The sequence below is a fragment of the Oncorhynchus tshawytscha genome, linkage group LG30, assembly GCF_018296145.1.
Source record: "Oncorhynchus tshawytscha isolate Ot180627B linkage group LG30, Otsh_v2.0, whole genome shotgun sequence".
NCBI classification, from domain to species: Eukaryota; Metazoa; Chordata; class Actinopteri; order Salmoniformes; family Salmonidae; genus Oncorhynchus; species Oncorhynchus tshawytscha.
This window is the reverse complement of record NC_056458.1, coordinates 10,576,609-10,594,870: the sequence shown is the minus strand read 5'-3', so window position 1 is coordinate 10,594,870 and position 18,262 is coordinate 10,576,609. Positions and strand designations below refer to the sequence as shown.

Sequence of the window (18,262 nt, the reverse complement as noted above, 5' to 3'; positions counted from 1 at the left end):
CAGGACGGTGTTAGGAATTAGTGGAGAGACACTGATCTATTGTCAACACTGAGATAAATACAAAGGGCATCTGACAGAGCCCGAGGATAACCAAAACACCAACTGATTTCATGGGAATGCCTAATATAGTAGATATTGGCTATTGGACCACTTCTTATCATAGTTATCAACATCCCTTCCACAGGAATAGAATGCATCATATAACCGTTTGATGTAAATCTGCACGTTGTTGTTGCCCACTTACTCTCTCTCTTCTCCAAGCCTTCCAGTCTTTTTGCTATATGAGAGAGAGAGAGAGAGAGAGAGAGAGAGAGATCCTTTCAAGTATGAAGAGAAAGTTGAAAGGGGTGTAGAAAACAGAGAGGGGATGCATTTTTAGAACACTGACACACAGACACACGCAGAAAGAGAGAGGTAGAGAGATGTACAGTGTTGGTACAGATCCAATGGGATTAGAAGTTCTGGCCAAAAACACAAAATCCCTCAGAATGTTTGAAGCCCTTTTTTCAAAACCACAAGAGCTTTCTGGTGGAAAATGTCCTGTCCTACTGTAACTCTCTCTGTATGTCTGTCAGTGTCTCAGTCTCTTGCATAGGCAGGAAGGAGATAGGGGTGCTGTTGAATGAGTCCTGGATCCTGTGTAGACTGGTTATGGTTGCTGGCTTTGTTTCTGTGTATGCCTGGTTCAGATGAACTCTTATACTGTGGGGACTGACTCTGATGGCCTACTTTCAGGACTAAATAAACCAGGTTGGTGTGGTGTGAGAGGACTGGCTATGAATTGAGTAGTAAGAAGCAGACACAGCTAACTGTGTATTGGCATGTATTGGCAGGCTCTGAATGCTCTAATATGTATCTTACATGTAATTAAAGCCCAGTGTGGATTCTGTCTGTCTAACTACTGAAGCTCTCCCTATCCCCCCTCTACTTCTCTTCTCTCCCTATCCCCCTCTACTTCTCTTCTCTCCCTATCCCCCTCTACTTCTCTTCTCTCCCTATCCCCCCTCTACTTCTCTTTCTCCCTACCCCCTCTACTTCTCTTCTCTCCCTATCCCCCTCTACTTCTCTTCTCTCCCTATACCTCCTCTACTTCTCTTTTCTCCCTATCCCCCTCTACTTCTATTCTCTCCCTATCCCCCTCTACTTCTCTTCTCTCCCTATCCCCCTCTACTTCTCTTCTCTCCCTATCCCCCTCTACTTCTCTTCTCTCCCTATACCCCCTCTACTTCTCTTTTCTCCCTATCCCCCTCTACTTCTCTTCTCTCCCTATCCCCCTCTACTTCTCTTCTCTCCCTATACCCCCTCTACTTCTCTTTTCTCCCTATCCCCCTCTACTTCTCTTCTCTCCCTACCCCCTCTACTTCTCTTCTCTCCCTATCCCCCTCTACTTCTCTTCTCTCCCTATACCCCCTCTACTTCTCTTTTCTCCCTATCCCCCTCTACTTCTCTTCTCTCCCTATCCCCCTCTACTTCTCTTCTCTACTTATTGCCCCTCTACTTCTCTTCTCTCCCTATACCCAGTCTACTTCTCTTCTCTCCCTATCCCCCCTCTACTTCTCTTCTCTCCCGAAACCCCCTCTACTTCTCTTCTCTCCCTATTCCCCCTCTCTATTTATTTTCTCTCGGTCAATCCCCTCTCTGAATACCAATTGTCCCATCATCATACTAAGGCAGTAACATATATATTCTCACAGCATGTAGAACACTGAGAGTTATGCAAAACAATATTCACTACTCAAATGCTACAGAGAGCAGAGATAGGGTTGAGTAGAATCCTGCCATGTGCAGAGGAAAGACTGTATTAGTCTCTAATAGGCCGTTCTGTGCTCTGTAGCCAGAAATCCAACATAATTGGGACGAATCGGAATCTCAGTTCCTGAAATAGTTTGTTTTTCTTATAATTAATTAGGATGTGAAGTTTTGATTTAACTTCAGGAAACTCTCTCTCATCTCAAACCTCTCAGTTAATGAGAGCAAACATCAGACAAAGCAGGGAACAAAAACAAGCAGCTATTTATACAGACCATTAGATACAAGAGGAATCTCCAGCTAAAGGAACTGGGCTCCGAGACACACAAACACAGCGTGAGTTTGTGCATGAGTGTGTGTTTGTGCGTATGTGCATACGTGCTTATATGCATTCACAACTCTGCGTGGGTGATGGGATTGTGTCTACGTTTTTCTACATAATTCTGATTTCCATCATTATCTTTTTTCTCCTGAAATGGAGAATCCACATCTCCTCTACTCATTCCTCCTCGCTGGCACTGACATGTTGTTCTTCGGGAAAATACACATGCAACAGCAAGGCAGGACCCTGCCATATGTCAAAGCAATCATGCATAAAGGGAAGCAGAGGGGTATTTTAGAGGTCATCGTGTGTGTGTGTGTGTGTGTGTGTGTGTGTGTGTGTGTGTGTGTGTGTGTGTGTGTGTGTGTGTGTGTGTGTGTGTGTGTGTGTGTGTGTGTGTGTGGGTGTGTGTGTGGGCGTGTGTGCGTGTGCGAGAGAGAGGGGGGGGGATTTTCCCATGGTTTGCAAAGAGGGTAGATTGGTAGATGGGTGAAAATAAAAAAAGCAGACATTGAATATCCCTTTCAGCATGGCAAAGTTATTAATTACACTTTGCATGGTGTATCAATACACCCAGTCACTACAAAGATACAGGCATCCTTCCTAACTCAGTTGCCAGAGAGGAAGGAAACCGCTCAGGGATTTTACAATGAGGACAATGGTGACTTTAAAAGAGTTACAGAGTTCAATGGATGTGATAGGAGAAAACTGAGGATGCATCAACAACATTGTAGTTTCTCCACAATACTAATCTAGTTGAGAGTGAAAATAAGGTACAGTATAACACATATTCCATAACATGCATCCTGTTTGCAATAACTTTGCAATAATAAATACTGCAAAAAATAAGAAATTAACTTCATATCATGAATACAAAGCATTACGTTTGTGGCAAATCCAACACAACACATCACTGAGTAGGGTAACACGCCGTCATTTATTTTGCCTTGTCTTCCAGGAACATTTTGTGGGGTGAGGCTTTCAGGACTGTTGCCGACTCAGCCTTTCTTTACCTAGGCCTCGCCTTTCTGAATCCTTGGCCTATTACCTCTGCTGCTGTTAGTCGTTGTAGAACTGGTACTTTAAACAAAAAGAAACACACAAATAAACAACAACAAAAACTCATTGGTTCAACAAACACTTCTTTCTAATCACTCTATATGTTACTATATATTTCAGAGAATTTGTGATGACGTTTTTTTCTTGCCAACATTCGGAGCAAGGTCACTGGAGACCTGTGGGTGCTGGCTAGGCTGTGGGGTGGAGGTTGTGGCAGAGGTTGTGGTAGGGGTAGAGGTCATAATGGGGGTGAAGCCAACAGCTCAAACCAGACAGTTTTTTTGTGGGATACGGATGGATAATTCTGGGTGCTGTTTCATAAAGCTGTAAAACCAGTCTATGCCTGCCAACCACCTTTCTTTACTGATTGCCTTATGGATTCCTGTCCTCTCCGCCAGGTCAAAGGCCAGTTTACGGACAGCCGAGGGCTCTTTTCATTTCTGGGATATGACTCACCAGGTCACATTCGAAAGAGTTTGGTAACCCACCCAAATGGCTGTGGCCCCTGGTTTTGACCTGCTTGTCTCGGCAGGGCCTCAGGGTTTTGACCTGCTTGTCTCGGCAGGGCCTCAGGGTTTTGACCTGCTTGTCTCGGCAGGGCCTCAGGGTTTTGACCTGCTTGTCTCGGCAGGGCCTCAGGGTTTTGACCTGCTTGTCTCGGCAGGGCCTCAGGGTTTTGACCTGCTTGTCTCGGCAGGGCCTCAGGGTTTTGACCTGCTTGTCTCGGCAGGGCCTCAGGTTTTTGACCTGCTTGTCTCGGCAGGGCCTCAGGTTTTAACCTGCTTTTCTCGGCAGGACCTCAGGGTTTTGACCTGCTTGTCTCGGCAGGGCCTGAGGGTTTTGACCTGCTTGTCTCGGCAGGACCTCAGGGTTTTGACCTGCTTGTCTCGGCAGGGCCTCAGGGTTTTGACCTGCTTGTCTCGGCAGGGCCTGAGGGTTTTGACCTGCTTGTCTCGGCAGGACCTCAGGGTTTTGACCTGCTTGTCTCGGCAGGGCCTCAGGGTTTTAACCTGCTTGTCTCGGCAGGACCTCAGGGTTTTGAGTTGCACATTAAAAGCATGTGCAGTAAATGCCCTGCCCTATTCTAGCAATTACCGCTATTGCCCTATCCAAACAATTACCGCTATTCTGACCCTAACCTTCTAACCCTAACCCCTATTATAACCCTATCCCCTATTCTCACCATAACCTTCTGACCCTAATCCTAACCCCTATTCTGACCCTAACACTTACCCCTATTCTGACCCTAACCTTCGGACCCTAAACCTAACCCCTATTCCTTACAATAGCCCTAATATATTCTGACCCTAACCCTAACCCATATTCTGACAATAACCCTAACCCCTATTCTGACCCTAACCCTAACACCTATTCTGACCCTAACCCTGGCCCCTATTTTTACTCTGACCCCTAACCCTAATTCTAACCCTGCTAACTGGGGGTTATCTGGCTATACTAGCAGACATTACCTTATGCTAACTAGCTGGCTAGTATTTATTTCACCTCAGATTGACTAAATTACTGCTAGAAACAAATGATCAACCATAAGGGGGCATCTCACCCCATTGTGGGGGGGTGGGGGTCCTCTTGACCCCATCATACTAACCTAAATTATATTTTTCTAAGTGGCAAAACATTTGATAAATGTACCTCAAAATCGTTTAGATGGAATGACTTCAAAAATGTTGATGAAACAGAGGTAATTTGTAATTGATTAAGACTAGTGGCAGCTAGAGGAACTGTATAATTCTTTTAGGGGGACATCTTGTGGTTTTTCTGAGAATTACGGGACACACACACACACACCTAGCACCATAGTACCTTACCACTTTTCATTTTTCAAGCATGGTAGTGGCTGCACCATGTTATGGGTATTCTTGACATCGGCAAGGAATGGGGAGTTTTTTTTATCATAAAAAGAAATGGAATAGACCTAAGCACAGGCTAAATCCTAGAGTGAAACCTTGTTCAGTCTGCTTTCCAACAGACACTGGGAGACAAATTCACCATTCACAGGATAATAACCTAAAACACAAGGCCAAATATATACTGGAGTTACGTATTAAGACGACATTGAATGTTCCTGAGTGGCCTAGTTACAGTTTGGACTTAAATCTGCTTGACAATCTATGGCAAGACTTGAAAATGACTGTCTAGCAATGATCAACAACCAAGTTGACAGAGCTTGAAGTCATTTTCAAAAGAACATGTGCAAATATTATACAATCCAGGTGTGCAAAGCTCTTAGAAACGTATGAAGAAAGACTCACAGCTGTAATCGCTGCCAAAAGTGATTCTGACATGCCACTCAGGGGGTTGAATACTTGTTTTTCATATTTTCATTACAAATGTTAACATCTGTATTTTGTGTAGATCGTTGACAAAACAGATGTCAATGAAAACCATTTTAGGGGTGTGAATACTTTCTGATGGTACTATCTAGAGAGCTCTCATGCAACAAGATGAGAGGCCACACAGCTTTAGATATTCCACCCTGTCATAGAGTAGACATGGAGGGAAGGTACGAAGGAGAGAAGATGAAGTAGCATAGTGAATGTGGGTAGTATGGATCACTCTCAGCCTGACATACTCTATCTACATCCATACCATTCACTAGTCTGGAGGTGTGAGCACAGCAACAGTTACTGACACCGCATAACAACAAGGTATGAGGAGAGAGGGAGGGAAGGATGGAAGAGGGAGGTGGGGGTGAAGAGTGAAAGACAGGGAAAAAAGAGAGTGGGGTGACCGAGGAGTGAATGAGCGCAGGGTGGGAGGGGCATGGAGAAGCAGGAGCAGCTTGTGTGCGTTTGGGGAAGGAGAATTTGAGCCATTTTTTCATTCACTCAGAAAACGACGGCAAAAGAACAGGGGCACCGCCATAGTGAGGCCCGGCGTGGACCAGACAGAGAAGAGACAGGAGGAGGGCAGAGGTATAGAGAGGGAGAAAGCCATAGAGAGAGGAGGACTGCTCAGTCCTCAGTTTGTTTGAACAGGCGGGTTTCCACGTCGACAACATGGGCGCAGTGGTCGGCACGTTGACCATGCAGACTAAGCAGAGGAGACGACCATCCAGAGGTATGTCAACTACAGTGCATTCGGAAAGTATTCAGACCCCTTGACTTTATCCACATTTTGTTACGTTACAGCCTTATTCTAAAATGGATTAAATAAATGTTTTTACTCATCAATCTACATACAATACCCCATAATGAGTAAGCGAATGTATTAAATAAAACATGTAAATACCTTATTTGCATAAGTATTCAGACCCTTTGTTATGAGACTCTAAATTGAGCTCAGGTGCATCCTGTTTCCATTGATCATCCTTGAGATGTTTCTACAACTTGATTGGAGTCCACCTGTGGTAAATTCAATTCAATTGAGACATGATTTGGAAAGGCACACACCTGTCTATATAAAGGTCCCACAGTTGACAGTGCATGTCAGAGCAAAAACCAAGCCATGAGGTCAAAGGAATTTTCCGAAGCGCTCCGAGACAGGATGGTGTTGATGAACAGACCTGGGGAAGTGTACCAAAAAATGTCTGCAACATTGAAGGTCCTCAAGAACACAGTGGCTTCCATCATTCTTAAATGGAAGAAGTTTGGTACCACCAAGGCTCTTCCTAGAGCTGGCCGCATGGCCAAACTGAGCAATCGGGGGAGAGGGGCCTTGGTCAGGGAGGTGACCAAGAACCTGATGGTCACTGACAGAGCTCCAAAGTTCCTCTGTGGAGATGGGAGAACCTTCCAGAATCTCTGTAGCACTCCACCAATCAAGCCATTTTGGTAGAGTGGCCAGACGCAAGCCACTCCTCCGCTTGGAGTTTACCAAAGGCACCTAAAGAACTAAGACCATGAGAAACAAGATTCTCTATTCTGATGAAAACAAGATTGAACTCTTTGGCTTAAATGCCAAGTGTCACGTCTGGAGGAAACATAGGAAACCATCCCTACGGTGAAGCATAGTGGAAGCAGCATCATGCTGTGGGAATGTTTTTCAGTGGCAAGGACTGGGAGACTAGACAGGATTGAGGGAAAGATGAACAGAGCAAACTACAGAGAGATCCTTGATGAAAACCTGTTCCAGAGCACTCAGGACCTCAGACTGGGACGAAGGTTCTACTTCCAACAAGACAACGACCCTAAGCACACAGCCAAGATAACACAGGAGTGGCTTCGGGACAAGTCTCTGAATGTCCTTGAGCGGACCAGCCAGAGCATGGACTTGAAAACGATCTCGGGAGAGACTTGAAAATAGCTGTGCAGCGACACACCGCATCCAACCTGACAGAGCTTGAGAGTATCCTCAGAAAAGAATGAGAGAAAAGAATGGGAGAAACTTGCATCATTCCCAAGAAGACTCAAGGCTGTAATCGCTGCCTAATGTGCTTCAACAAAGTACTGAGGAAAGGGTCTTGCACTTATGTAAATGTGATATTTCCAAACACTTGTAGAAACCTGTTTTTGCTTTGTCATTATGGGGTATTGTGTGTAGATTGGTGACGAGAAAACAAACAATTGAATCTATTTTAGAATAAGGCTGTAACGTAACAAAATGTGGAAAAATTCAAGTTGTCTGAATACTTTCAGAATGCCCTGTACATCAATCAGACAGACCACAGAGAGACAGAGAGAGAGACAAACTGAAAAGACAGACACATAGAAGACGACAATGACTGACAAGCAGGGACACCCTAACTGGATAGAGAACCTGAACTACACTCTCATGGCTATGACTGAATAACCATGGTCCTTAACCAGCAGCTAATGATCATGAGTTTGGCTGTGACATGTCTTAGTCTCTATGGGAACTCTAAGATAGCATGTACAGGATAATGCTATTATTATTAGTAGTAGTAGTAGTAGTAGTAAGCAACTTATTTCAAACTGCACAGAGAGACATAAATGGTATCCACAAGTTCATCTGACTCTGGGGAAGTAGATAAATGGCCTCATTGCCAAGATCCCAAAGTATCCCTTTAAAAGCATGAGACCTTGCGATGTTTTATTATCAACTAATAATATATTGGATCTTTCTATGTGACTTTGTTTAAATCTGATGGTCAACGATGATCGATTCAGATCATAATTCACCATAAAATGGCAATGCAAGGGAGACATTATTGCTTAGAACAAGTCTTAGACTGCTTTATTGCAGCATTATAGTGCATTATAGTTGTGGGCTTCAGGTCAAAGGTCACCCTCTCTAATATGTCTGACCGCTAGAAAAACAGTTAATTCATTAAGGTGACAAATTAAGTGCTAGGGGGCTACATAAATGGATGACATTACTGTTGAGGAACCATGTCCACTCATACTGCCCTAATGGTTACATAGTAACACGTGTGGACAGGAAGAGAAGTCAAGGGACAGAGCAATAGAGAAGCTGAAAGAGTGAGAGTGACAAAACAGAAAAAGGAGATAGAGATGGATAGCGTGACTGACACATAAGTGAACGCAGCGGAGAGCGAGGAACAGTGACCAGGGGAGGACTATGTGTGTGAAATATGTGGCGTCTTTCCTGAGGTGCACATTGCATGCTGTCCCACAGGCACGGTTGAAAGATTGTTGTCATATATAAGGATGCCCTTGAGAAAGACAGGGTTCAGAATCATTGCTCCTGACTCAAAGGCCTTTTATTACAGTTGGTGTGTGTCAGAGGAGGCTGGTGGGTGGAGCTACGGGAGGAAAGGTTCATGCCAATGGATGGAATGGAATCAAACAGAGTCCACGTGTTTGGTACCATTCCATTAATTCCATTCCAGTCGTTACGATAAGCCTGTCCTCCTATAGCTCCTCCCACCAGCCTTCTCTGGTGCGCACGTGTGAGCATGTGCGTGTGCGCTTGCTTGCGTGTGCACAGATGCACATGCATGTGTTCTCAAGAGGAGCAGAGTGAGAATGTGCGTATATGTTTTGCATGTGCATTGGCACTCAGCTCACATCTCATACCTCTTCCTGTCCGTATGCTTGAAAGGCTGTTGTCATGGAGACTGCAAGGGTTGTTGGGGATAAGAGGGGAATGTGAACAATCCTCTGTGTTGCCTGATGGATGGATTATGAAGTGATGGTACTATGATATGAAGTAGAGACTCCAGGGACTACTGCAATGAGTCACACTGTGTGGTATTACATGAGGGGCACCACCAGAATCATGTTAGGCATGGCTTTCTACAAATACCTCACATGTAGTGGGAGGTTGTATACTGGAGGGATATGGATCTTTTGCCCAGACTTATTCTCAGTGAGGAAATTCTCTAAATTGTTTGTTTTCTTGTTTTAAAATGGGGTAGTTGTTTAAAATGTGTTTATATTAATAGTAGATGTTAACAGAATTCCAATATACTGCATGTTCTTTTTAAATTAAAAAACCCATTTGGCAATCTTAAAAATGTTAATAGCAATATGAGTTATGGCTTGGGGTTGAGGGGAAATTCTGTTTTCATACATCATCACATTGACAATCAATTAGGAGGATTGATCTCCTTGATTAAAATCCTGCCATTAATTAAGGCTGACGTATATCAATGCATTTAATCCCACAGATTAAATGCATTGATATATGCAGCAGCAGGCGGCTGTTGGATTCATCTCAAATCACTTGGCAACTCTTGGAAAATAATTTGACCATCACTAACACATCCAATCCCCTTCAGCGGTTTGTGAGAGAAAAATCCCCTTCAAACAGCGTGTTTTCTGCAGAGGAGAGACGGCGTGTGTTTTTCTCCTTGAGAGGAGAGACGGCGTGTGTTTTTCTACTGGAGAGGAGAGACGGCGTGTGTTTTTCTACTGGAGAGGAGAGACGGCGTGTGTTTTTCTCCTGGAGAGGAGAGACAGCATGTGTTTTTCTACTGGAGAGGAGAGACAACATGTGTTTTTCTACTGGACAGGAGAGACTGCGTGTGTTTTTCTACAGGAGAGGAGAGATGGAGCGATGAATAGATGGAGTTTGTGACGCAGAGGTTCTGACAGCAGTGTCAGATAAAGAGACATTCCACCTTGGGGATCTAAAACTACTAAACTCAGTGCCTCCTCCTTCACCACTCTCTAAACATCCATGTCAGAACAGGTGCTGATGAATATTCATTGGATGAGAAACCATGAACTAATTAAGTACTAACCTCAGACACTCTCTCTGACTGTCTGATTTGCCCACTGGCCTACGTCCCGTCTGGACCTGGCTGTGACTCATGGGAGATGTCTCCTAATTGTGACTGACTGCTTAAAGACCTATTTCCACAGAGGATGTATCTGGTCCTGATCATCATGGGACTGAGTCACAGGAATTGTTGTCTTTCAGATAATTGGGTTTGTTTTGCAGTGATATGTGGTATTGAAGCTCCGTTCCTAAGGCTGTTGTGCATACGTAATCAGACTGTAGTTGTGGCAGTATTCTGGCTGTCTATTATAAAAGTATTGAGGCCGTTAGTATTGAGAGGCCTGGTTTCTCTTTGTACCCAGGCTGAGCAGAATGAGGGTATGTCCCTCAACATCGTGCTGGGTTTGGTTTCATGGGGTATCTCTTTTTTTACTCCAATTTAAATTAGGTATGTGTCTAAATCTTCCACCCGCTTCTCCTTATCCCTCTCCCTGTGCCCTCCAGACATCATCTGGATTCCTTTATTCTTCTCTGCCTCCATGTGTGTTTGTTTGTGTCCTCCTCTCTCTCACTCTCTCACTCTTTCTTCTTCTCCTTTTCTCTTCATCACTTCAGCCTGCTGCCTTTTCACACATTCACTCTATCCTACCATCCACTATCTCCTACCCGCTTTTCATCCTCTATATCATTCCCACCTTTATCTATCTCCCCCTCTTTCCCTAGCTCTTTGTTGAGGACTCTATAGCAGTGAGGGGCAATTTTGATGGGTGTGTGGGCCACAACAAATCTGAACTCATCATGAGGGGCTGCAGTGGCTTGGGGGTTTCTGTACGGACATCCATACTAAGTGAGAAAAAATGAAGTTTTGGAGTTCATCCCCCACATGCAATCATAGCCTGCTCTAGCCTTTTCCATATTATGTCAACAACAGTTCAAACAAGTAAAGATAAATGACAGTCCATCTTTAGTTGTGTTGTGACAAGGTAGGGGTGGTATACAGAAGATGGCCCTATTTGGAAAAAGACCAAGTCCTTTAAGGTCCATCTTTACTTTAAGGCATGAAGGTCAGTCAAGATAAAAGATAAAGATATATCTCGTAGTTAGTGAGGAATGAGTGTCTTTGTGAGAGTCTGTGGGTGAGTGTGTGAAGTCTGTCTCCTGTAGAAGAGCCGTCTAGCCTGTATGTTTCATCTCATCATCTATAATCCAGATGATCATAAACCTGGAGGGCTGTCCTCTTCATCTGCATGATCAGTGTTGGTACTGATACGTGACCTGAATTGACTGACAATCATTTAAATCAGTTCAAGGATGGAATCAAACGAAACCAAGTCCACCTGATACAGTAATGAGCAGAGGACCTAACCCTCTAATAACCAGAACACAATTTGTGAAGTTGATCAAATGTAAGGATTGTGTGGAGGATAAAAACTTTTTTTTTAAAGAGAACACTATTGATTATAAGCTGTACTGCACAGAGGGATTCAAATGATAAAGAAAAGCCTATCCAGCACAGGTGTTCGGGATGGCGTTGAAAACACAGTGGGTTCAGGGACCTATTACCATGGAGATGCCAGCAGGAGCTAGGCACTCAGGATCAGCTGATTCAGCTGTAAGGGGATTGAAGCTTTGGGCAGATTCTGTTGGAATGATGTATTATACCAATGAGGTACAGACAGACAAGAACACTCAATGTGATGTAGTAAGATCTGTGATGTCTGGCTCATTAGGAGTTACAGGTGGGATTTGATCAGTACATCAGTCAGTCGTGTCTCTTCAATCTGAATGATTGGGGGGGGCTCAGTGTCTCCCTCTGTGAATTAAAATGTCAAATGTAATTGCCAGCTTCCACTTCCTCTGCAACAGTCCCTTCTTCATTTGAATGTCCCTCCCTTGCACCCTTTCTCAAAGCCTCAGTGATGCTAACACAGTTACTGCTGGACCTGCAGGGTAGGGTAGGGTGTGTGTGCGTGTGAGGTTGGAATATTTTCCAGGTATTTTACATTGATTTTGATTTGATTTGATTTGAAATGTTCCATCCCAAGGATGAATCACTTTTCTCCCAGGTAACTCAGTGTTTCCCGCCAAACAGGAAGTGTCATGTAAAAGCATTATAAAGTATATAAATAGGCCTGTCTGGATGTGTTTGGAGATTTGATAAAAAATCCAAGCCTGATTAAAGCCTACATTAAAGACATTTAATGAGCCCAAGCTCAAAAAAGACCAAAGGATTGGGGGCTTTTGATATGTGATATAGGCTACTTATCAGGAATCAAGGTAAGACCCAAATGCAGACTGTGTGAAGTAGCAATGTTTATTGTAACCACAGGGACAGGCAAACGACAGGTCAAGGCAGGCAGGGGTCGATAATCCAGAGCAGAGGCCAAGGTACAGGACGGCAGTCAGGCCAGGGTCAGAGACAGGCAGTAGTCAGGCGGGCACAGGGTCAGGACAGGCAAAGGTCAAAAACTAGGAGGACGAGAAAAAGAGAGAGTAGGGGGAAAACCAGGAGCTGAGACAAACCGCTGGTAGGCTTGAACAAACACGTTGAACTGGCAACAGACAGACAGAAAACACAGGTAATAATACACAGGGGATAATGGGTAAGATGGGCGACACCTGGAGGGGGGTGGAGACAAGCACAAAGACAGGTTAAACAGATCAGGGCGTGACACTACATATTATGAAAGGTGTGTGTATATACATCAGCCTACTAAGGCCCTAGTATATTTCAAAATTCAAATTTGCTTGCTTATCCTTGTAACTTTGTAGGCTGCACGTACTGCACCAGAATCGTATGCTCTCTATCGACTTCATCACCTATTAATTGTAGGCTGATGCATATACACACACCTTTCATAATATGTCTCCTAATGTTATTAGACTACCTCCTCTTTCTCTATTGTTGCTTCATTGCTTCCTCGCTTTCAACAGTGAAATTAAATACGTTTAGTTGTCCTTGTCTTAATCATTCTCATGACATAGTTGAATAATATAGGACTAGAATTATATGCAGAAGGCTTTCACTTCTCTTCAAGAAGATTGAATGGTTACGGGTCTGAATAAATAACCGCTATAGCCTACCACCACCGCACGTTCGCTCTTCTTTCAAACTACCCGTGAGTTCTATTGGCTGCTGTATTTAACATTCAGCAAACAAAGAGTTAGCGTCCCTCTTCGAATAGTCTATTAATATTAGAAATTCTATGACGTCCAGCAAGCTATTCTAGTCTAGGTTTTCCTGCACGGGACTTCAAGATCTAAGGAGTGTTTTTTAAAGAGTGGGGTCAGCGGCGCACAGGTGTGTGCGTATTGCGCAAGAAACAGAGGACATAAATTAGAAGCTTATTATGCAAAATCCATAATTAATTAGCTAAATATACAGTAAGGCTAATACTGCATTGAATGTATTACCCGAAAGAGGTAGGCTAGGACATCTCTACAGTGCCTGAATTCAGACCCCTTGACTTTTTCCACATTTTGTTATTTTACAGCCTTATTCTAAAATGGATTCAATTGTTTTTTTCCTCATCAATCTAAACACAATACCCCATAATGACAAAGCAAAAACAGGGTTTTTAGAAATGTTGGTTAATTTATTAAAAATATCACATTTACATAAGTAAATGTACTCAGGACCCTTTACTCGGGACTTTGTTGAAGCACCTTTGGAAGCGATAACAGCCTAGAGCCTTCTTGGGTATGATGCTACAAGCTTGGCACACCTGAATTTGGGGAGTTTCTCTCATTCTTTTCTGCAGATCCTCTCAAGCTTTGTCAGGTTGTATAGGGACCATTGATGCACAGCAATTTTCAGCTCTCCAGAGATGTTTGATCGGGTTCAAGTCTGGGCTCTGGTTGGGCCACTCAAGGACTTTCAGAGACTTGTCCCGAAGCAACTCCTGCATTGTTTTGGCTGTGTGCTTAGGGTCGTTGTCCTGTTGGATGGTGAAACTTCACCCCAGACTGAGGTCCTGAGCACTCTGGACTAGGGTTTCATTAAGTGCTGCAACCACCATGCTTGACCATAGGGATGGTGCCAGGTTTCCTGACGCTTGGCATTCAGGCCAAACAATCAAGCGGGCTGTCATGTGCCTTTTACTGAGGAGTGGCTTCTGTCTGGCCACTCTACCATAAAGGCCTGATTGGTGGAGTGCTGCAGAGATGGTTGTCCTTCTGGAAGGTTCTCACATCTCCACAGAGGAAATCTAAAGCTCTGCCAGAGTGACCATCGGGTTCTTGGTCACCTCCCTGACCAAGGCCCTTCTCCTCCGATTGCTCAATTTGGCTGGCCGGTGTGCCTTTCCAAATCATGTCCAATCAATTGAATTTACCACAGGTGGACTCCAATCAAGTTGCAGAAACATCTCAATGATGATCAATGGGAACAGGATGCAACTGAGCTTAATTTTGAATCTCATAGCAAAGGGTCTGAATATTTATGTAAATAAGGTGGGGGGGTTTTATTACATTTGCTCAAATATTTCAAAAACAGTTTTCGCTTTGTCATTATGGGGTATTGTCTGTAGATTGCTGATGGTTTTTTTTTTAATTAAGGCTGTAACGAAACTAAATGTGGAAAAAGTTAACGGGTCTGAATACTTTCCGAAGGCACTGAATATAGGGCTATACATCAATCTAGAACAGGATGATCTATTTTGGGGTTCATGGAGAGAGACAAAGACTGCGAGAGAGTGCTTGAGCGTGCCCTGATTTAAAGCAATGATATTCGATTGATAGGCTGTTTTTAACTCTGCAGCTGCAATTTAAAAAAATATATCTCTACAATGAAAAAATAAGGTGACTCCTGAAAGCCAAATGGAGAAGGATAAATTTGACACTCATTCAGTCTTTATATTACTGTAGCACAGACTATGCCGCAGCAAATGTAGGCCTACCTGTCACAATAAAAAAAAAGTTACTATGATGAGATAGATGACAGGTCTACATACATTGTGAACTGCGTTCCATACCGAGATGGGCTGTCTGTCCCCACCCTGAGCGTTGTTGATTCATCATGCAGTGGCCGTAGAGATGCCACATTTAGACATTGCATATCATTTACCAGTTCCAATTTACGCCATGCTGTTCACATAAATCATTTATTATAATTTACCTGTTTCTCACTGGCATTTATCCTGATTAAAGGGAGTGGTTTTGGGTGGTAAATCCTGATAAATTCTGCTCATAGATTATGCATGTATGAACTACACTATGACACATCCAGCACAAAGCGTGTGTGTGTGTGTGTTTGCATGTGTGATGGGGTGATGATCGACTCCTTTCATGATATGCAAGAGTCTGTGTTTTGAAATAGCGACGTGTATTTGTGTGTTTTAGTTCTGAGAGGAGCACGTCTGTGCATGTTTCCTAGTCTCCTCCAGTGGGCCAGAGGCTGTCCCTCCCCCGCCTCCTCCTGAGAGGACGCTAGCTCATCACATCATTACTCAACATTCATCTCTCTCTGGCACCCAAAGCACAAAGTTACCATCCGTAGAGTTCCCCAAGTCCATAATGGGGAGACTTCTAATCCTCCCTCCCTCCCACCTCTTCCCCCATACAATCTTCTCTCTTCTGAAACCTTCTCCCCTGGCTCATTTCTGTATTCTTCCTCTCCCAACATCATACTCCCCTTTTCCTTCTCTCATATTGAACTCCTCTTCTTGTTTGTTTAACTTGCCATGCCTCATCCTCCTCCATTACATCCCTCTCTCTCTGCTCTCACAATCTTCTCTAGAATTCTTCTGTAGGCTTCTCTTAACTTTCCATATGTTTTGCTGTCTGACTCTCTCACCACCTATACAAAGACTCGAGGTGGGGTAACTTTAAAGCTTATTCTTTCTGGCAACAATGATATGATGTACTGTGAAATAAACTGTGATGTTTAAATTATGATGCATGCGTGAGATTTCACGCTGGTTTATTTACATAAACACACAATTAATATCTATCTCTCTCCCTCCCTCCCTCCCTGACTCCCTCCCTCACATACTCCCTCATTCCCTCCCTCATTCCCTCCCTCTCTACTCTCTAGACAAGATTGATGATGAGTTGGAGATGACCATGGTGTGTCACAGGCCAGAGGGTCTGGAGCAGTTGGAGGCCCAGACCAACTTCACCAAGAGAGAGCTACAGATCCTCTACCGAGGCTTCAAGAATGTACGCACCTCATCCTCCCTCCTCCCTTCCACTGTCTGTCTATCTTCATCTTCCTCTCTCCCTGTCTTTCCTCTGATATCTCTCTCCGTCTTTCCTCCGCTATCTCTCTCCCTGTCTTTCCTCCGCTATCGCTCTCCCTGTCTTTCCTCCGCTATCTCTCTCCCTGTCTTTCCTCCGCTATCTCTCTCCCTGTCTTTCCTCCGCTATCTCTCTCCCTGTCTTTCCTCCGCTATCTCTCTCCCTGTCTTTCCTCCGCTATCTCTCTACCTGTCTTTCCTCCGCTATCTCTCTCCCTGCCACTCTTAAGTATACATTCCTGCCTATGTTGCCTCTCTTCTTTACAAGTGTTAATGTCAAAGCACTCTTATCTCTTACTCCGATAAGTAAATGCATTCAGCCTCGTACCTTCATCACTTCATATGCTGCTAATCAGTTTGTACAGGCCTGCAGCTAGAGGAACTAAGTCTGTCATACACCATAACAACAATTAAATGCTGCGTTACCCATGTACACCCAATGGGAGAATATATGTAAACATATATTCTCTACACCCAAACATGCTCAAACACCCACCGACACATTGACACACCCCCACATACAAGTTACATACAAATTGCTAGTTAATTAGCTGTTAGATTTGATTGACAGGTTAACTCTGTAACCAAGGGTGGTGCCATTTGAGCGTAAATGATTGGTTGAAGAAGCTGCATTATTTCGTTGTTTGAAGTAATGTGCTCACATGGTTTCCACAGGAGTGTCCGAGTGGAGTGGTGAATGAAGAAACATTTAAACACATCTACGCCCAGTTCTTCCCCCACGGAGGTACAGTACAACCAGACACCGCTCATTTAGACACATAACATGGCCTTTTCTTGTTTGCGACTCATTTACAAAGCACTCTGGGATAAAAACAAATCTCCTGCCCGTATCTGGTTGTGTTGCAGATGCCAGCACTTACGCTCATTACCTCTTCAATGCGTTCGACACAACAAGCAATGGATCCATCAAGTTTGAAGTACAAACCACACGCCACCACTATCACTCAGAGAGTGCTTTAAATAAAACATGTCTTTATCTTATTTGTACTGGTGTTATCACTCAGGCCCGAACTCAGTATTTTGGTCACTTTAATCTCTCTCCCTATGTGGTGACTCTCTCAGGAGTTTGTAATGGGACTGTCTACACTGCTGCGGGGCACTCTGAGAGACAAGCTGGAGTGGACTTTTCATCTGTATGACATCAACAACGATGGCTACATTAACCGAGAGGTCTCTGTGTTTATTTGACATGTCAGTTACATTGAACGATTGACATATGACGCACTTGTTAACACAGCGTTTTTGTATTTCTGTGTTAAAGGAGATGACTGAGATTGTGAGGGCCATTTACGACATGATGGGGAAATATACCTACCCTGCACTCAAGGGAGATGTCCCGAAGCAGCATGTGGATGCTTTCTTCCAGGTGACTTTACCCGACGTCATACAGTACAATGTAATACCAAAACAGATGCTTTTACTGCAGAGAGTTATGAAACCCTTAGGTGTGCGCAACAGTTTAGACCACATAACAATTTCATACGTATTGAAAAGAAATCATGTATAATTCTCTCACCTCCTCCCTCCCCACAGAAAATGGATAAAAACAAAAATGGAGTTGTGACTTTAGAGGAATTCATTGTCGCATGCCAGGAGGTATGTATAGTACAGGCGTATGTTGATACACTTCGATATTGCTGTCGGTGTCTATGTTAGATGCTATCCGTATTTCATGGTATGCTTTGAGTCCCCCCCTATGGCTTACATAAGAGAACCCTCTGTCTGGCTTAGTGTGAAATGGGGACATCCTGTGGTAAAACAAATGATTTGC

General features: G+C 43.8%; 1 protein-coding gene across 3 annotated transcripts in view; it reads left to right on the top strand.

Annotated features, from left to right (window-relative positions):
• Positions 1 to 18,262, top strand: part of LOC112231386 (Kv channel-interacting protein 1) — a 35,718-nt gene that overhangs the window by 15,469 nt on the left and 1,987 nt on the right. For 2 of the 3 annotated variants that reach the window (XM_024398121.2, XM_042309578.1), the window contains exons 2-7: positions 16,269 to 16,393; positions 17,146 to 17,215; positions 17,338 to 17,408; positions 17,554 to 17,661; positions 17,753 to 17,857; positions 18,025 to 18,087. In XM_024398121.2, the coding sequence (XP_024253889.1) occupies positions 16,269 to 16,393; positions 17,146 to 17,215; positions 17,338 to 17,408; positions 17,554 to 17,661; positions 17,753 to 17,857; positions 18,025 to 18,087 (542 nt within the window). Of the gene's footprint in view, positions 1 to 5,904; positions 6,209 to 16,268; positions 16,394 to 17,145; positions 17,216 to 17,337; positions 17,409 to 17,553; positions 17,662 to 17,752; positions 17,858 to 18,024; positions 18,088 to 18,262 lie in introns of those variants that run through there. The other variant, XM_024398122.2, reaches the window with a different exon arrangement.